Genomic DNA, 14,391 nt, shown 5'->3' on the forward strand with positions numbered 1-14,391 from the left:
TCCTTACCACAGTCAGTTTTTTAAAAGAAATTATTTGTTTGTCCTCACTTCATCATCTGTACTTGTTAATCACAGAGCCTTCACACATTGCACGTGGAATTGATAGAACTGATGAGAGAGCACAGGACTATCATTGATGGTAATAATCTGAAGATAAAAGGAAATGGCATGTTCTACTCGTTTCATGCAAACAGATTTCCACTTTTCTCATTTTGAAAAAAAAAAAGAAGTGTGTAATTTTCCATCAGTTGGAAGACACTGGCAACATTTCTGTAACTTTAGTTCTTCAAAATCCCTTGCTCAGTCGTCTGGAAATTAAAATATCATAAAAGCTTTGTCTTTTGAAGACGCAAAAATGGAATAGAAAGATGGGACTTTTTTGCCATAGTTTTTCTCAGCTTGTTTTCTCTGCTCACTGTTGTTAAAAGGAGGAAGAGTCTAGCTCAATTCTCCAGCCAAGTAATTTTTTTGTTTTTTTTAATTTTATTTTAAATCCCATGTGTTTGGGTGGATGATGATTTGTGCTTGGCCTTGGCAAACTTTCCAAATGGTCGGGAATAGCTGGTTGTCGGCAGAGCAGCATCGCTGGCTGATTTCAACTTGCCCACTGAGCAGCAGCAATTAATTTTCTTGGTTTTTTTTGTTTTCATTTTACAGACTATTATGGCTATTATCCAGGTTATCAACACAGAACTCCAAGGAACTACTATGACTATACTGGTGGGCTCACTGAAGAAGAACAGCTTGAAAGGGCAGTGCTCAACAGTCTTAATGAAAGAGGTAGGAATTTTATTGCATTTTACATCTTGAGTTCTCATTCACACTGAGAAGGGAGTCAGGAGGGAAAACAAGATGTATTCCTCATTATTTATTCTCAGTGTTTTGGTCATATCTTTGGAAACAGAAGAAAACTTCCTGGCAGAATTTTCAGAGGACGTAGTGTGAGGATGCAGTGTCATTGTCTTAGTCTAATTACATTTATTCATAATTGCTTACTGTTTGATTATCTTTCCACCAATGCAGTAGAAGAAATGCCTTTCTGACAAAAATCCCTCGAGTAAACTGAGTTACTGTGCTAAAAACTCTCACAATTCTCTAAAAAGTAGTATCAAGTGGTAATAGCAAAATTGATGTTGCCAATATTTGAACTTTCTGGGTATGTCTTTTTTTTTTTGCTTTTTATACAAATATGATTGACAGGCAATGTACTGATTTTTAACTCTTCACACTATCCTTTTCTACCTTAAAGGAAGCTCATATTCTACACAGCTGGAAAACATGAGAAAAAAATATTTAGCAATAAAAATGTTTGTTTTTAACTGAAATGTAGTAGTATAAAATGTGTAAAATACCTTCAGTGGGATGTACTTTATCTTTTTATGATGCAAGAAAATGAAGGGGGAAAGAATACCTGGCAGAATCTGTTACTCAGTTCCTGAAAACTTCAAGGCTTAAGGGGAAATCTGTTTAATGTGACTGACAGAGCATGGTTAGAACATCACATGTACAATTTTCATCATGGTTATGCAACATTTTTATGTTGACTGATAAAATAAAGGTCAGAAATGGATATAGGATGTGTTGTCTGGTGTTGATATAGTTTTTCATGCCAAGCATTGCTTCCTCTTGAATGCGTTGTGTGTCCATATGGATTGTTGTAGGAAGTCAGCCACAGGCTTCTGAAAGATTTCTTATAAATCTGGTGAATTTGTAACGTTTAATCTCAAGAAAAATAATAATGCCACCGAATATCTCATAAACATAATTTTTCTTTTTCGTAATCTTGGTATTTCATCTTCCTGGGTGCGAGGAACCGTTCATTAGGAAAGAGATACAGAAGCCTCTACTTGTACCTGCAACCCTTCAAATGCAGGGCACCATTCATAAATCTCCACTCAGAAAATTAATTTACAGCACTGTTATGGCTGTCAGAGAAATACCAGGCAAAATATGAAAACCAATATCTTGACAAATCATCATCACTTTTGCTTTCGCACCTTCTGCGATCCTCTTTTTTTATTATGAAGAACATGTTGTGTTATCTGGAAGATGGTTTTGAAAACTCAGCAGATGAGGCAAAATTGAAATAGAACGAGACTTTTTCGGTTTGAGAAATTCATTAACATGTTGCTTAAAGTAAATAGAGCTTTTTTGCTTTATTGGGTTTGTGTCTATTGTGAGAGTGGCTTGTGAGGAAGAAGTGCAGATTGTAGGGAAAACAGGGGGTTTTTTAAGGGATTTTTTTTCTTCTGGGTATCTTCCTTCTTTGTTCACCTTTGTTGTTCTGCCTGAGTGTCCTTCAGCACTGTAAAGCTAGAAGCTTCAAAAATCCCCTAACGTTTTCTGCAGCAAGTTTATTACCTTAGTGGGTTTGTTTTACAAATTAATGTAATCTGAGCAGTCCCATTTCAATCAAATCTTAGAAGACAGTGAGAATCTGAGCTTTCAAATAAGTCAGTAAAACAGCACTTAGTCCATCTGCTCTGTCAGCAGAAGACAGTGAATGAGTTACTCTTTGTGCTATCTTGGGAATTTTTAGGAATCAACCAAGTAATACAAATATGTTGCCCTGTGTAATTTTGGAAGGGAATGGGTCTAAAATGGTCTTTATTGTAAGGGGTACTGTTTATTTTACTGTCTCTTTGACACATTTTGCGTCATTTTTAACACTGAGTTTGAGGAAGAAATCCTTCAAAGCTTTTTGTACAAAGGGTTTTGAAACTTGGAAGAGTGAGCCGTGTTTGTGGTGTATTTTTAAAGTATCAAGAAAACAGAATACTAATAACAATGACAAAAGGATGATGATGTAAGTAAGTAGACAGTGTGCACTTGAAAGGCTTCCACGTATCAGGGTGAAACATTTGCAACTTCCATTTGTAAATGAAATCGCTACAGTCAGTAAGTGTAGCTAAATGGTTGTAAAAGCTGGTACCACAATCAATTTAGGGCTCTCTTTTCATATTAATTTTTTTTCCCCAACTATGACACTTAAACCATCACAGCTGCTCCTTAACTTGGACAACAAAGTACTGCTGTAATTCTGATTGATTATTAATATTGTTTCATGCTTCGTTGGACAAGTACATTTATTATGTGTTTTAGGCCACAAACTGTAGCGTTATGGATTGAGAATGTTGATCCAGTGTTTATAAATTGATTTATAAACTGCTGTGATGTTATCCTGCTAAGCTCATTAGAGTCAGTGACATAATACAGTGTTTCCTGGTGTCAGTTGTTGTCCACAACTGAAAAGTAATTCATACCAAGACATGCATTGAGTTTAAGCTCAGTATGTTCTGTATCCTTTATATGGGTTATCTAAACCCACCATAAAGATACAGCATTTCTCTTTATTGTACAGTCAGGCATTCCTGAACTGGAGATCCTGAACACTTCTTTAATAATAATAATAATTAATGTCTAATGCCAGAAGAGAAATGTAGGCTTGTTTGAGATGTATGTTGGCATCACTTTCAAGACTGTCAAATTATCATAGTGATTTAGGGCCATTTTGCTGAAAGGAACTTATTTTTCTTCCCATTGCTCATTTTAGATATATTGTTGCCTCAAACAAGTATCCATTTACACAACAATAATTGTTTTTCTCTCCAAAGTTTGTTGTTTTGGTTTGTTGGGGGTTTTTTTTGAAGTTCTTATTCTTATTCCTGTAAGTCTGTGCTTGTTTCAAATTGCAGTAATTTTTCCTTTACTTAAGAAAATAATTTTGGTCGTAAAAAAATCATATCCTTTGATATTTAAACTCCTTGAATGAGGAAGTTCAAATATATGGCTGCCATTTTTGGTTAATCCTGGTATTGGCAGCCACCATTAATGTAATCCCAGCATAACCTTATCTCTGATCTATTCTTTGCTTGCTATTCTGCTCACAAAAAACCATCTTGATTAGTGTGGGACGTGGATTTGGATTTTTTTTGTGGTGGGTGTTTGGGATTTTTTGTGGGTTGAACTCCTAAGTGTCTGACTTTCGGTCTGAATTATGTTAAGAATCCCTTGCAAGCTCGTGTTACTGCACAAAGGAATTTCCCTCTTTTTCTTAAGACTTAAGTTTTTTAAACATGGAGGTGATCTTTGTAGTTTGTGATTAAAGAGAAATACCTGGAAGTATCAGATGCAGATGTTCCTCTCATATTTTATAATGAAACTCTATATAAGCATTTATTTTGTTTTGGTTTGTTTGGGGGTATTTGTTTGTTTGTCTTTTGGTTTGGGAGTTTTTTATGTTTTTGTTGGTTTGTTCATTTGTTGTTTTTAATTCAGGTTATGTTTGGTCTCAGGTACCCAAAACACTTCTTGGAAAAAGGCTTTCCTCATCAATTAGAGCTCATGTTCTAAACATCTTTCTAAAACTGCAACTGTGCTCTGTGATCCTGATCCCCAGCACTTTCTTAAGGCAAATTTCCAGGAAAATTAATCAGCACATTTGTATCATTTCCATGCAAAGCTTTGGTAACAGTGTAAGCAGCAGACAGCTTGCAACAAGAAGCATGGCCAGAATTCTCCTGCAGATATTTCATGACTGTTCTTCCATCTGTGTCTTCATAAATACAGTGGTTGACATAGGATAAACCTACAGTTGCTGAAAATTAGAACCAGAAACCTCCTGATTCTCTTGATAGCAATGACAAAAGTTCATCAGGGAGGTAAGATGGACCACTAAGCCTTTCACTTTGAAACCAGGGTCATGAGCAATCAGCACCTGTGAAATACCGTGGGGAAAACAACAGCTCTGTAGGGTGGGTAATTTTGGAAATGCTGCTCAAAGGGTTTAACTCCCTCTGGTCTTCAGGCAACAAGCTGGCAGTGACACAGTTGGGTGATAGAGGTTCTGATCATTGCTACAAAGGATTCTGAGATAGGAATTTATTCACGTTTTCAAGTTAAAACGGATAAACAGCGCTGCTTTTTTTTCCCTGTGACTTCCTGAATATGCAAATACATCCTCAGGCCCTGCCAGTGCAGTTTTCTTTTGGGTGGTTTCCTTCTGGCAAATGCTTCAACTGCTGAAGACAATTAAAACAGGAGGAAAACAATAGGAATAGTTCCATCTTTGACCGTGTCTAGAGATGTCTCTGTTGTTGTGGGTCTTTGTTAGGCAAGCAAGAAATGCAGCAAAGGGAAAACAAAGTGGGTTTTTTATATATTGAGATTCTTGCAAATGTGAACAATCTTAGTCTGGGAATGATTTTACTGCTAAACTAAGGTCAGGGGATATTCCTAATTTTAGATGTACCCATAATTTAGTATTTTAACTCTGGTTTATCACTGAGTTAATTGTATAGACTCTGTATAGTTTACATTTTGTTCATTGGGACAATTTTAAAAATGATGTTCTGGGTTCTTTTTCTAATGTCTGACTGAATAAATTAGTAATTTGCTAACAAAATTATTCTACTATGTTACGATAAATATGCAGCCAACCTGAAATTCTTCTTTTAACTGAAGTTATTTATGGCTTTCTTACTACTCTGAAGAGGAATATATGTCTGTGATTACCTTCTATAGCAAAGCTTCTACAAAAGTAAGACTTTTTTTGGAAATGTTTTCTGTGTGGGTATGTGAGTGTTTGTGTAGTTTGGGGTTTGTAGGTACCACATTCCCTAGTTCCAGGGCAGTTCTTTGGGTTTGTTTGGTTTTTATTTTTCCTAGTATTGACTGCTACTGGAAAAGCTGATACTTTCCATCACATTTGGAGTTATTTCTGAGATACTCTAAGTGATAAATTGTTGTCATTAACTATGTTAGTGCTTTTTCACCTCTTCCTGCCTGCCCTCCTAGATCATGGATTGGAGGGGGCTGTATTTTAGTATTTGAAGTGCTGAGAATATGTGAAAAATATCTGAGGAAGGGAGCACTGACCTGATCACTTTATAGTGAAAAGCCTTGGAGCGTGTTGTGCACGTTAAAGGGTGACAGCATTGTATTGCAGATGCTTAAAATGAGAAAAAAACAATAGACAAAATCTTACCTGGTAACCAGGTATGCAAAATGTGGAGGGTTCTTGTACAGAAGACGTCTGTGTTTGCTCTTCAGCCTCAGGGGTGTGGTGTTGGTTCTGCACTTGGCCTTGTCACAACAGCAAGTCAAGGTCTGAATTTAGGACTGGTTTTAGCACAAAACAAAGTGTGTATGTATTGCAGTGGCTTTCACTTTGCCTCCCTTCTGATGAAACCCGTTGTGACAGAAAGTGCTCGATGCTGGCACACAATCCCGGGGCTTCAGAGCAGCCAGACAATAAACAACTCTGTAATATTCAGTGCAGCAGCTTCTCTAAAGCCCATCTGTCTCAAAATAAGCCCTTGGAAGCTCTGCTTACAAGGCAGAGTATTTTGCTGGCTGAAGTTTGTCCCCATTTCCACGTGGCCAGGGTGGTTCTGGTGTCACCTCCTGGGAGTGTCCCGGATGGTGGGAGCACAAACCTGTGGTGCAAGGGTCTGTCTAACATCTCATTTTTAATAATAATCTTGCTTGTAAATAGAGTCACCTGGCCATGGTTACAAGTGGGAGTTTAATAGTGCAAGCCAAGGTATGCCCTCTCTCCTCCTGATGAATTTCCAGAAAACTAATAAAGCAAGTATTATATTTTGTGTTGTGGTTATACCTTATGTTTTCCGAATAAGTCGTGCAGTGGGTATAGTAACAGAAGCCAAAGTTTTTTAATATTCATGGTTTCATCAATTTTGCCTCTTTTTTCAAAACAAATGTAGTTTAGTTGAAGAGTGATCAAGAATACTAATCCACTGCCAACCTGATTGTCCTGTAAGAGTACTCAGTGTGGTAGTACTTAATTTGAAATAATCTTTTACTTGCAAATGAGTTGATATAAGTAAGTGCTATTCAGCATCAGTTCAGTGATGAACTGGAAGGTCAGGATTTACTTCATAATTGTCTCAAATATGAATCCAGAAGGCACATCAAAATATTTATTAAATTTCCTTCTGCTGTCATAAAGTCTGTAAGGAAGTTTTGGGCATTATCAGCTGTTGTAAGTTAGCAGCACTTTGAGTTGCATGAGAACAGAAGAGAAATATATTTGTACTGCAGAGTTAAGTCTTTAATTTGCAGGACTTGTATCCAGTAAGACAGTCCTAATTTCTTGCACTTATTGCTGGCTGAATTTCTTGTGTGCTGTTTATGTAGAATTTAGAATGTATTTTGTTGTCCTAAATCAGAAATACTATTCAATGAAATCTTTATAAGTGATGTGTATCTGCCACAGCACAATTTCAGAATCGAGGTGGTTGTGTGCAATCTGTTAATTACAAAAATTAAATTAGATAACAGAACTAAAGATATAAGCAAAAGTTTTCTTAAGAACCAGGGGAACCAACGCTGGGTGCATAATTTGCAGTACAAAGTCTCCAATACCTGGCAAGGTGTGGGTAATAGTGTCACTTAAAGGGATTTTTTTCTTTCTACCTTCTCAAATTGGGCAGGTGCATTTTTAAAGTGACTGTGTTGAACGTGCTGGTAATTTGATTCCAAAACTTGAAACGGGAATGGGACTAAAAGAGTATGACAAACCCTTTAGTTTTTGGAGAGATTCCCCTGGTTGATTGTATCTTATGACTTGAGAAGACTTCTGCTCGATAGTTTCTGTCTTCCTGTGTTGTTTAAATCCTAGGAGAAGGGTGCAAATTTGAGTAACAACCTGCAAATATGTGTTGTTTTTAAGCTGCTCTCATGGGTCGGTATAAACAGTTTTACACTCCAATTTCCGAAATGGTTGATGTTTTATTTAACATGTGGATGAAAATATTCCAGCTTATTAAAGCTTGGTCTGTATTCCATCAATACAGGTTTAGTCACACCTCTTGCAGCTAGAGTGGTTTTCTTGTCTGTATTCCCAGTGCTTTGTGAACATCAGTAACGAAAGAAACCCCTCCACAGTGACAGGATGGAGGGGCTCAGCCCTCTGCATCGACAGAACACAGTTCCAGTTCACAACAGAATTAATTTTAAAATACACCGTGTAAGGGTTAATGTTTTGTTCTAACTTTGTTGTGCTGTATCCTTCGCTTCTGTCTGTCATCTGGTGTTTTTGCAGTTTTCCAAATGCTTTAAATACAGTCTTGAAATGTTTTTTTGCTGATGTGCTGAAAAGCCCGTGCTTGTTTCTTGCACAGACATCAGGTGGTGTCTCGGTAGTAGCAGTGGCCTAATTACCATTTCTGAACACTGTGGCTTATAAATATTTTGGTAGGATAAAGGTGTCATTTCATTAATATTTCTGCTGTAATTAAAAAAAAAAAAAAGGTTTCAGGGAACTATTTTAGGTAGCAGGATAATTTAAATATATACATACAGATACAAATGAACATATTTAAGCCTTCACAAACAGACAACTTTGTTCCTCACCGTATTGTTTGATGTAAAATAAGATCTTTCCTTTAACACAGAGCTCTTCAAAATGTATTGCCAGTCTTTTATTTTTAGGTCAACGTATAAAAGAGCATTTTGCATCTCTTTTATAGCACTTAATTCTGTTCCTACTGATTATTAAAGCACATGTGTATTTAAAGGGTTGAGGATATTTTATAGGGGCTCTGCAAGTGTACACTCTGTATAAGTGGTATCTCTTTTCTTACCTAACAATTAACCAGAAATGCTGCATAGCAAAAGAAATGTTTCCATAAGAAACCTTATTTAATTGAAAATTTCACTACTGAAAAGAATTTTTTAAAAATGCAAATTATTTTAATCAGGATGATTTTAAAAAAAAAAAAAAGTTTATCTAACTTCAGCATCAGAATGCAGTTTTGACCCTGTGTGGTGCAGGTGAAAGTTGAGGATTATTTTGCTTACAGCTCTGTCTGAAGGAGCTGCCACGTGGCCTTCACTGCTGCGACTGCTGCCAGCTGAGGATGGGAGCTGTCTGTGCATCTGCTGTGAGTCTGCACATGTTGGACTCGGTGCTAAAAGCACAAACAAAAGCTGATTTTGCCAGAAGAAACTGCTGAGGACACTTAAATAGTTTAACAATCCGGAGTTTACTGTGGAAAGCAGGGGTGGAAAAATCTGAATACTTGTTAATGCTTGTTATTAATGGGTTAATACTTTTTAGGTTGTTCCTTTGGTTGTGGTTTTTTGGTTTGGGGTTTGTTTTTTTGGGGGGGGAGGGAGTGGTGGTGGGTTTATTGTTTGGTTTTTTGGTTTTGCTTTTTGTTTGACTTGAGGAGCAGTCGCTGGAAGTCGCAATTGCCCTGAAACCATCAGAACTGAAAACACCCAACTCCCTGTTCCCTTTGTGTTGTGGTGCTTTGGCTTCCAGGAGATATGTGCATTTTTCTGGTATTACACAACCAAACAACAGTTGGTTTTGATTGTGTCTTGCAGATTTTGGGGGAGCGACGTACAACGACGAGCGGCGGCCGTACGGCTTCTGGTTCCCACCTGAGCACCCGGAGGAGGAAATGAGGAGGCAAAGGCTCCGGAGGTTTGAGAGGCGATGAAATGGCCCCATGTTCGTGTCAATTGTGAAGTGCTCTTTGGAGTTACCAAAGTATTTGCAGATTCATTTGTAATCTGCAATTTACAGCTTTAATTTATAATCTGTCTTCCATCATTTTCACTTCGGCTCACGAAGCTGCAGAGGGTCTGGTGGGTTCAGGCTCAGAATTGGAACTTGAACCAAAAGGGTGAGCTGGGAGTGAGAACTGTGATCTTTGTCTCCATCTTAATGCACCTTAAATGTGGAACAAGGCGGATGGTTTTGCCAAACTGTCTTTTTATTCCTTAAGTTATTTTGTGTAGCTCTAAGAATTCCTTGGCTTTTGGACTGCTGTTGTCCTCAGACAAGTTTTCTTCATCCATCACAGCTGAAACATTAAATTTTCTCTGTAACTTTAAAACTATGCAATTTTTCTCAATATGCTTTAAAGCAAAAAGCGCTGCCCTTTACAGAGCTGAAATAATTTGACAGGAGTTTTATGGAAGGTGGATATGCCACACAAAGAACATATTTTAGTAACATACTTTTTTAAAGCACCTGTTTCCCTAAGAAAGCTTGGAAGTTGTACTGTGTATGTGCTGTTCATGCAGCTTTGGAAATTCCCCTGTTTCTCTTTATTTACCTTCTTTGAAGACCAGTAGCAGAGGTGAGAGTTTGCAGGCCTAAATATAGGCTGCCTTGAATTCCTCGTTTTCTAGAAAGAATTTCCCTACCCAGCTGGAGGAGTTGAGAGGAGAGCTGAGAGCTCAGTTGTCCCTCCCCACAGCAGCTGCCCTGCCTGTTCAGCAGTGTCAGCTAACACACCTGCAGGGCTTTGGTTCCAGCATCACTCTGAAAAAAAAAAATCACTCCTTGCCCAGGCATTTTATCTTCTTCCTGCTTTCAGTCCTGGAGAGGTGTGACTGCCCAAGAATAATTTGGTTATTGGCTCTTGGTGCAGAGCTATTGGAATCTCCTCATCAGCACTGGTGCAGTGAAGCATTAGGATGAGCAATTTAAGCATTTCACCACCCTGTGCTTTATGAAGTCTGATTTTCTGCAGGCTGATTGCTTGAGTGTAATAAACAGTGCTGTATTTTTGATACAGCAAAATAACCTGAAATTAATTTTTTTCCTGTGTTCTTTAAATAAACAGTCCAACCTCTGTATGTGGGGAAGGCTTTGGTTTGCTGAGGAGTGCACAAGCTGTTCAGTTTTGTGATGCAGACTCTGGCCACGACTGCAGTGTGAGTTGGAATGTCTTGTTCAGTAGGGTAAGAATGCTCTTAATATTCTGGCAGATTCCAAGGCTCTTACTGCACATGGAATGTTAATTTTTGGTGTGTTCTTGGGCTTGGTTGTTTTTGGATATATGCAATAGCCACAGAATAAACCAGCACATACTTTTATGGAAGGCCAACTTTTCTGTGCTCACCAAAAATAAGTATCAAAAACCTGCATATTTTTCTCAGGAGGTGGATGGAAGTGAGAAGGAAGGAGGATTGATTCCTCAGACAAGTCTTTCAATGCTCTGGTCAAAAGTTTCAGTGTAACTTACTGTGTCTGTTAAGTTCTGATATTTAACTTATTTAAAACCACTGGATTTAGCCACCTGTCAGTTGGGAAATACTTAGGGCAAATCAAAAATCTGATTACAATTCTATAAGCACTTGTTTTTGTAAAGTGAACTTAGAAATACATGCTATTTAATATTCACAGAAATTTTCGGTACTAATCATTGTTCCTTGTTCTGACCTTTTTGTATTTAAAATTGAAATAAATATTTTTTTAACATTTAAAGCTGTTTGGTTTTAATTGTGGTAATTAATAAGATGTATATTTTAAGTTACAGAGCTGCTGCCACGTTGTTAGAAATTAATTGTGATACCAAGGGGGTCAGATGGATTGTGTTGGGACTAATTTTGTTTCTTTTTAATTTAGTGACAGTTTTGGAATTGGTTTATTGAAAAGTTGCAGTGCTTTTTACAGTGTTTGGAAAGTTTATTATAAACAGCATGATCCCTGCTGATTGCAGGGGGTTTGAACTCCATGGCCTTGCAAGGTCCCAGACTATTCTGTGATCCCTAAGTAGGATTTTTTACCATTAAAGCCCCCCCCAAGTTTAGGTTTTGGAGCACCAGAGGAGGGAGATGGAGCAGATGAATCCCCACCATATGCTCTGCTGCACTCCATCTCTTCAGGGACACAAATTAAGGGCAATCTCCACAGATGGGTGTTCCACGGTGCATATTCTCTGGCACTGTTCAGTGCCTGACTAAGCCTCAAGTAAGGACTCTTTTTAAGAAAATGCAGCTTTGTGTAAAATATTTCAGCATCTGCAGTTTGATTCCTTTGTTGCAGGAGCTGTGGTTTCTTGTGAGTGTTTTTTTTGTAGTTCCTCTAGACTCTGTGATCAGGTACCATGTAAGAAATTCCACCCCCTAATTAATCCTAATCAGCAGACTTGTTAACAGGCACATTCTTGAAATTTAATGGTTGGATGACCTAACATGTTACTGTTAATAAACAGGGGTTTCTCGCAGTCCAGAGGGAAGATGTGATGAAAGAACTGTGTGTTTAACTTTCAAGTTCTTTTTCCTCTTCCCTCTTATCTTTCAGCACAGGCAAACTGTAAAAAGTGAAAGGGAGACTTTAACTTTTACCACTGATAAAATTTGTTCCTACCACAGACAGGCAAATAAGGAAAAAAAAAAACCCTAAATACTGATTCATTAAATTAGTGATGGAATGATGGTGTCTGGGTAGAGAAAACATTCTTGATTAAAGCAGACCTTGCTAGATTTTATGCTAAAAAAGGGAAGAAAAGAAGGAAGAGAGCACACCTGAGAGAGGTAAAGCCTTTGTTTTTTAACTATATATTAAGGAGCTTAAATTGCAGCGATTGCAGCAGTTGTGAGCATTGTCAGCCTAAACCTGGACCACTGAGGAAAGAACAACTTGGCTCTTCTGCTGTGATGACAACATGAATGGGAATGCCTGCAGGACAAAACTAACTTACTGTGGTCATCCCTTGCTTTCTTTAATTGTGACCCCCAGATGTGACAAGGTTAATAGGAAAATGAGGAACTGTTGAGCCTTTGAAGCTGCTGCTTGTGCCTGGACCTGGTGAGAGCACACCTGAAGGTGGCACAGCAAGGCTGAGGGAAACAGCGAATGAAAGGCTTGTGGAGCAGTTTGGGTACAGCTGCCTTTGCTCTCCTTGTGGGGTGATGGGAAGGGGTGTTGCAGTTCATTTTCACTTCTGGTTCTGGGGGGCTGGTGAATTGTAACCATTTTTGTTGACTAAGTGTGAATCACGCTCCCATGGAACAGCTGGCGAGCAGATCCTCGTGTTTATGTGCTGTGGCTTCTTGAGTGTGCAGACATGAAGGGCAGAATCATCTTAGGGTTTTATTACAAGCTTCTCATTGTTTCCTACATATGGGGAAAAAAAAAAATTGCTCATTTCTTATTTGTTACCAGATTTCAGAGGGCAAGAAAATATTAGCACTGCTGAGCTTTCAGCTGTGGGAGCTGTTTCTGGAGGAGTCTCAAACTTTCTAAAGGGTCTTACAGTAAATCTGGATATCCATTCACTTTCTCAGGAGCTGTGAAAACTGGAGAAAGTTTCCCATACAGATCTGATGGTGGTTTGGGTATTTTTGTTTATTTGATGTGCTGAGATTGGTAAAGCAACTGGGTTAGTAGAAGAGAAGCTCAAGGATGCACATGACATCAGTCTTCTGCTGCACGGGAACAGTGGTTTGCTCGTCTCTCTTGTCCATTCACAGGCAGAAATTGGCCTAATTTGCTGCAAGATGAGTGTAAGTAAAGGATTTCTTAACATGCAGATAGTGAACTTTCCTAATAGGCCAGGGATATTCCCGAATTTCCTTCTTCTCTGTTTTTGGAGCAGGTTAAACCAAAGTCTCTCTTCCTGGCTGCTGGGCAGGTCAATAGTAAATGTTCTTTTCCCTGGTGGAGAATGTTGGATTAGGTTGGATCCTTCATCAAAACATTCCTTGCAGGGACCATTGAAGAGCTACTGGTGGGTGGCCACTTCTGTGAATTCCTGTTTTCCTCGTGCACACGACAAGGAAAAGAACAGCCCCCAAATCCATCCAGTATTCATGAGTATGGAATCACCTGTTCGCCAGCTTTTAGAAATTATGTTTTAAAGTAAGTATTTATATATGCAGTTCTGCAGCTGACAAGGCTGTTGCTCCATCATTCACGCAGAGATAGAACCTGTCTGTGGCCATAGGTACCATTTGGTACCACTTAGTGCATCTATTTCACTTTTTACATGCATCTTAAATGTTCGAGCGTGATAAAGTTGAAACACTCTGAAATCTTAACTTGCTTTGTAGTTTTTAAAATGCAAAACGCAGAGTCTAACAGATTGCAGCTGCAACTGCCTCGGAGTGGCCATTTTTAATTTCTTCAATTCCCAGCAGAATTTAATTGATCTCTGCCTCTGAGAAAGTTTAATCTCCACTTTCATGGAAATACCTCTGTCTTCCTCATGCTGAACTGTGTAAGAGGGAACATGTGTCTGCAAGAGGAGGGGTGTTTGTCATCAGTGCATGGAAGACTAGAAATTCTGGAAGAGCTCTTGTTTTCCTGTGTACTGAAGCTTTGTTTTGCCAAGCTGAACATGATGTCAGTTTGGGGCTCGAGGTTTTTTCATTCTATGAGCTGGGAGTAACACACAGGGATTTGTCTCTGTTGGGCATCTCACCCTGCACTTAAAGTCCTTTGGGGTTGTTCCTTCCTGTGTCCCTTCCTTTAGGACTTGGGTATTATTTCCTCTCACATTTTCTGCTTTTGTGCTTCAGTGGATCTGTGGAAAACATTAAAATACGTGGAATTTCCACTCCCATGAAGCTCCAGCCCGTCTCCTCTTGTGGAGCAGTGAGTGGTGAAGCAAAAGGTGAGCCTTG

General features: G+C 38.5%; 2 protein-coding genes across 2 annotated transcripts in view; one reads left to right on the plus strand and one right to left on the minus strand.

Annotated features, from left to right (window-relative positions):
• Nucleotides 1-9,869, plus strand: part of RHBDD1 (rhomboid domain containing 1) — a 22,794-nt gene extending 12,925 nt beyond the window's left edge. The window contains exons 6-7 of the mRNA XM_027905102.1: nucleotides 658-780; nucleotides 9,355-9,869. Coding sequence (XP_027760903.1) covers nucleotides 658-780; nucleotides 9,355-9,470 — 239 coding nt within the window. The 3' untranslated portion in view covers nucleotides 9,471-9,869. The remainder of the gene's footprint in view (nucleotides 1-657; nucleotides 781-9,354) is intronic.
• Nucleotides 9,870-13,926: 4,057 nt separating this feature from the next.
• COL4A4 (collagen type IV alpha 4 chain) overlaps nucleotides 13,927-14,391 on the minus strand; it is a 56,081-nt gene continuing 55,616 nt past the window's right edge. Inside the window, exon 48 of the mRNA XM_027905103.1 lies at nucleotides 13,927-13,940. The gene's annotated coding sequence lies outside the window, so the exon portion shown is untranslated. The remainder of the gene's footprint in view (nucleotides 13,941-14,391) is intronic.

Source organism: Empidonax traillii, unplaced genomic scaffold, assembly GCF_003031625.1.
Source record: "Empidonax traillii isolate 1590-97213 ecotype Southwest subspecies unplaced genomic scaffold, ASM303162v1 scaffold1122:size435736, whole genome shotgun sequence".
Lineage (NCBI taxonomy): Eukaryota > Metazoa > Chordata > Aves > Passeriformes > Tyrannidae > Empidonax > Empidonax traillii.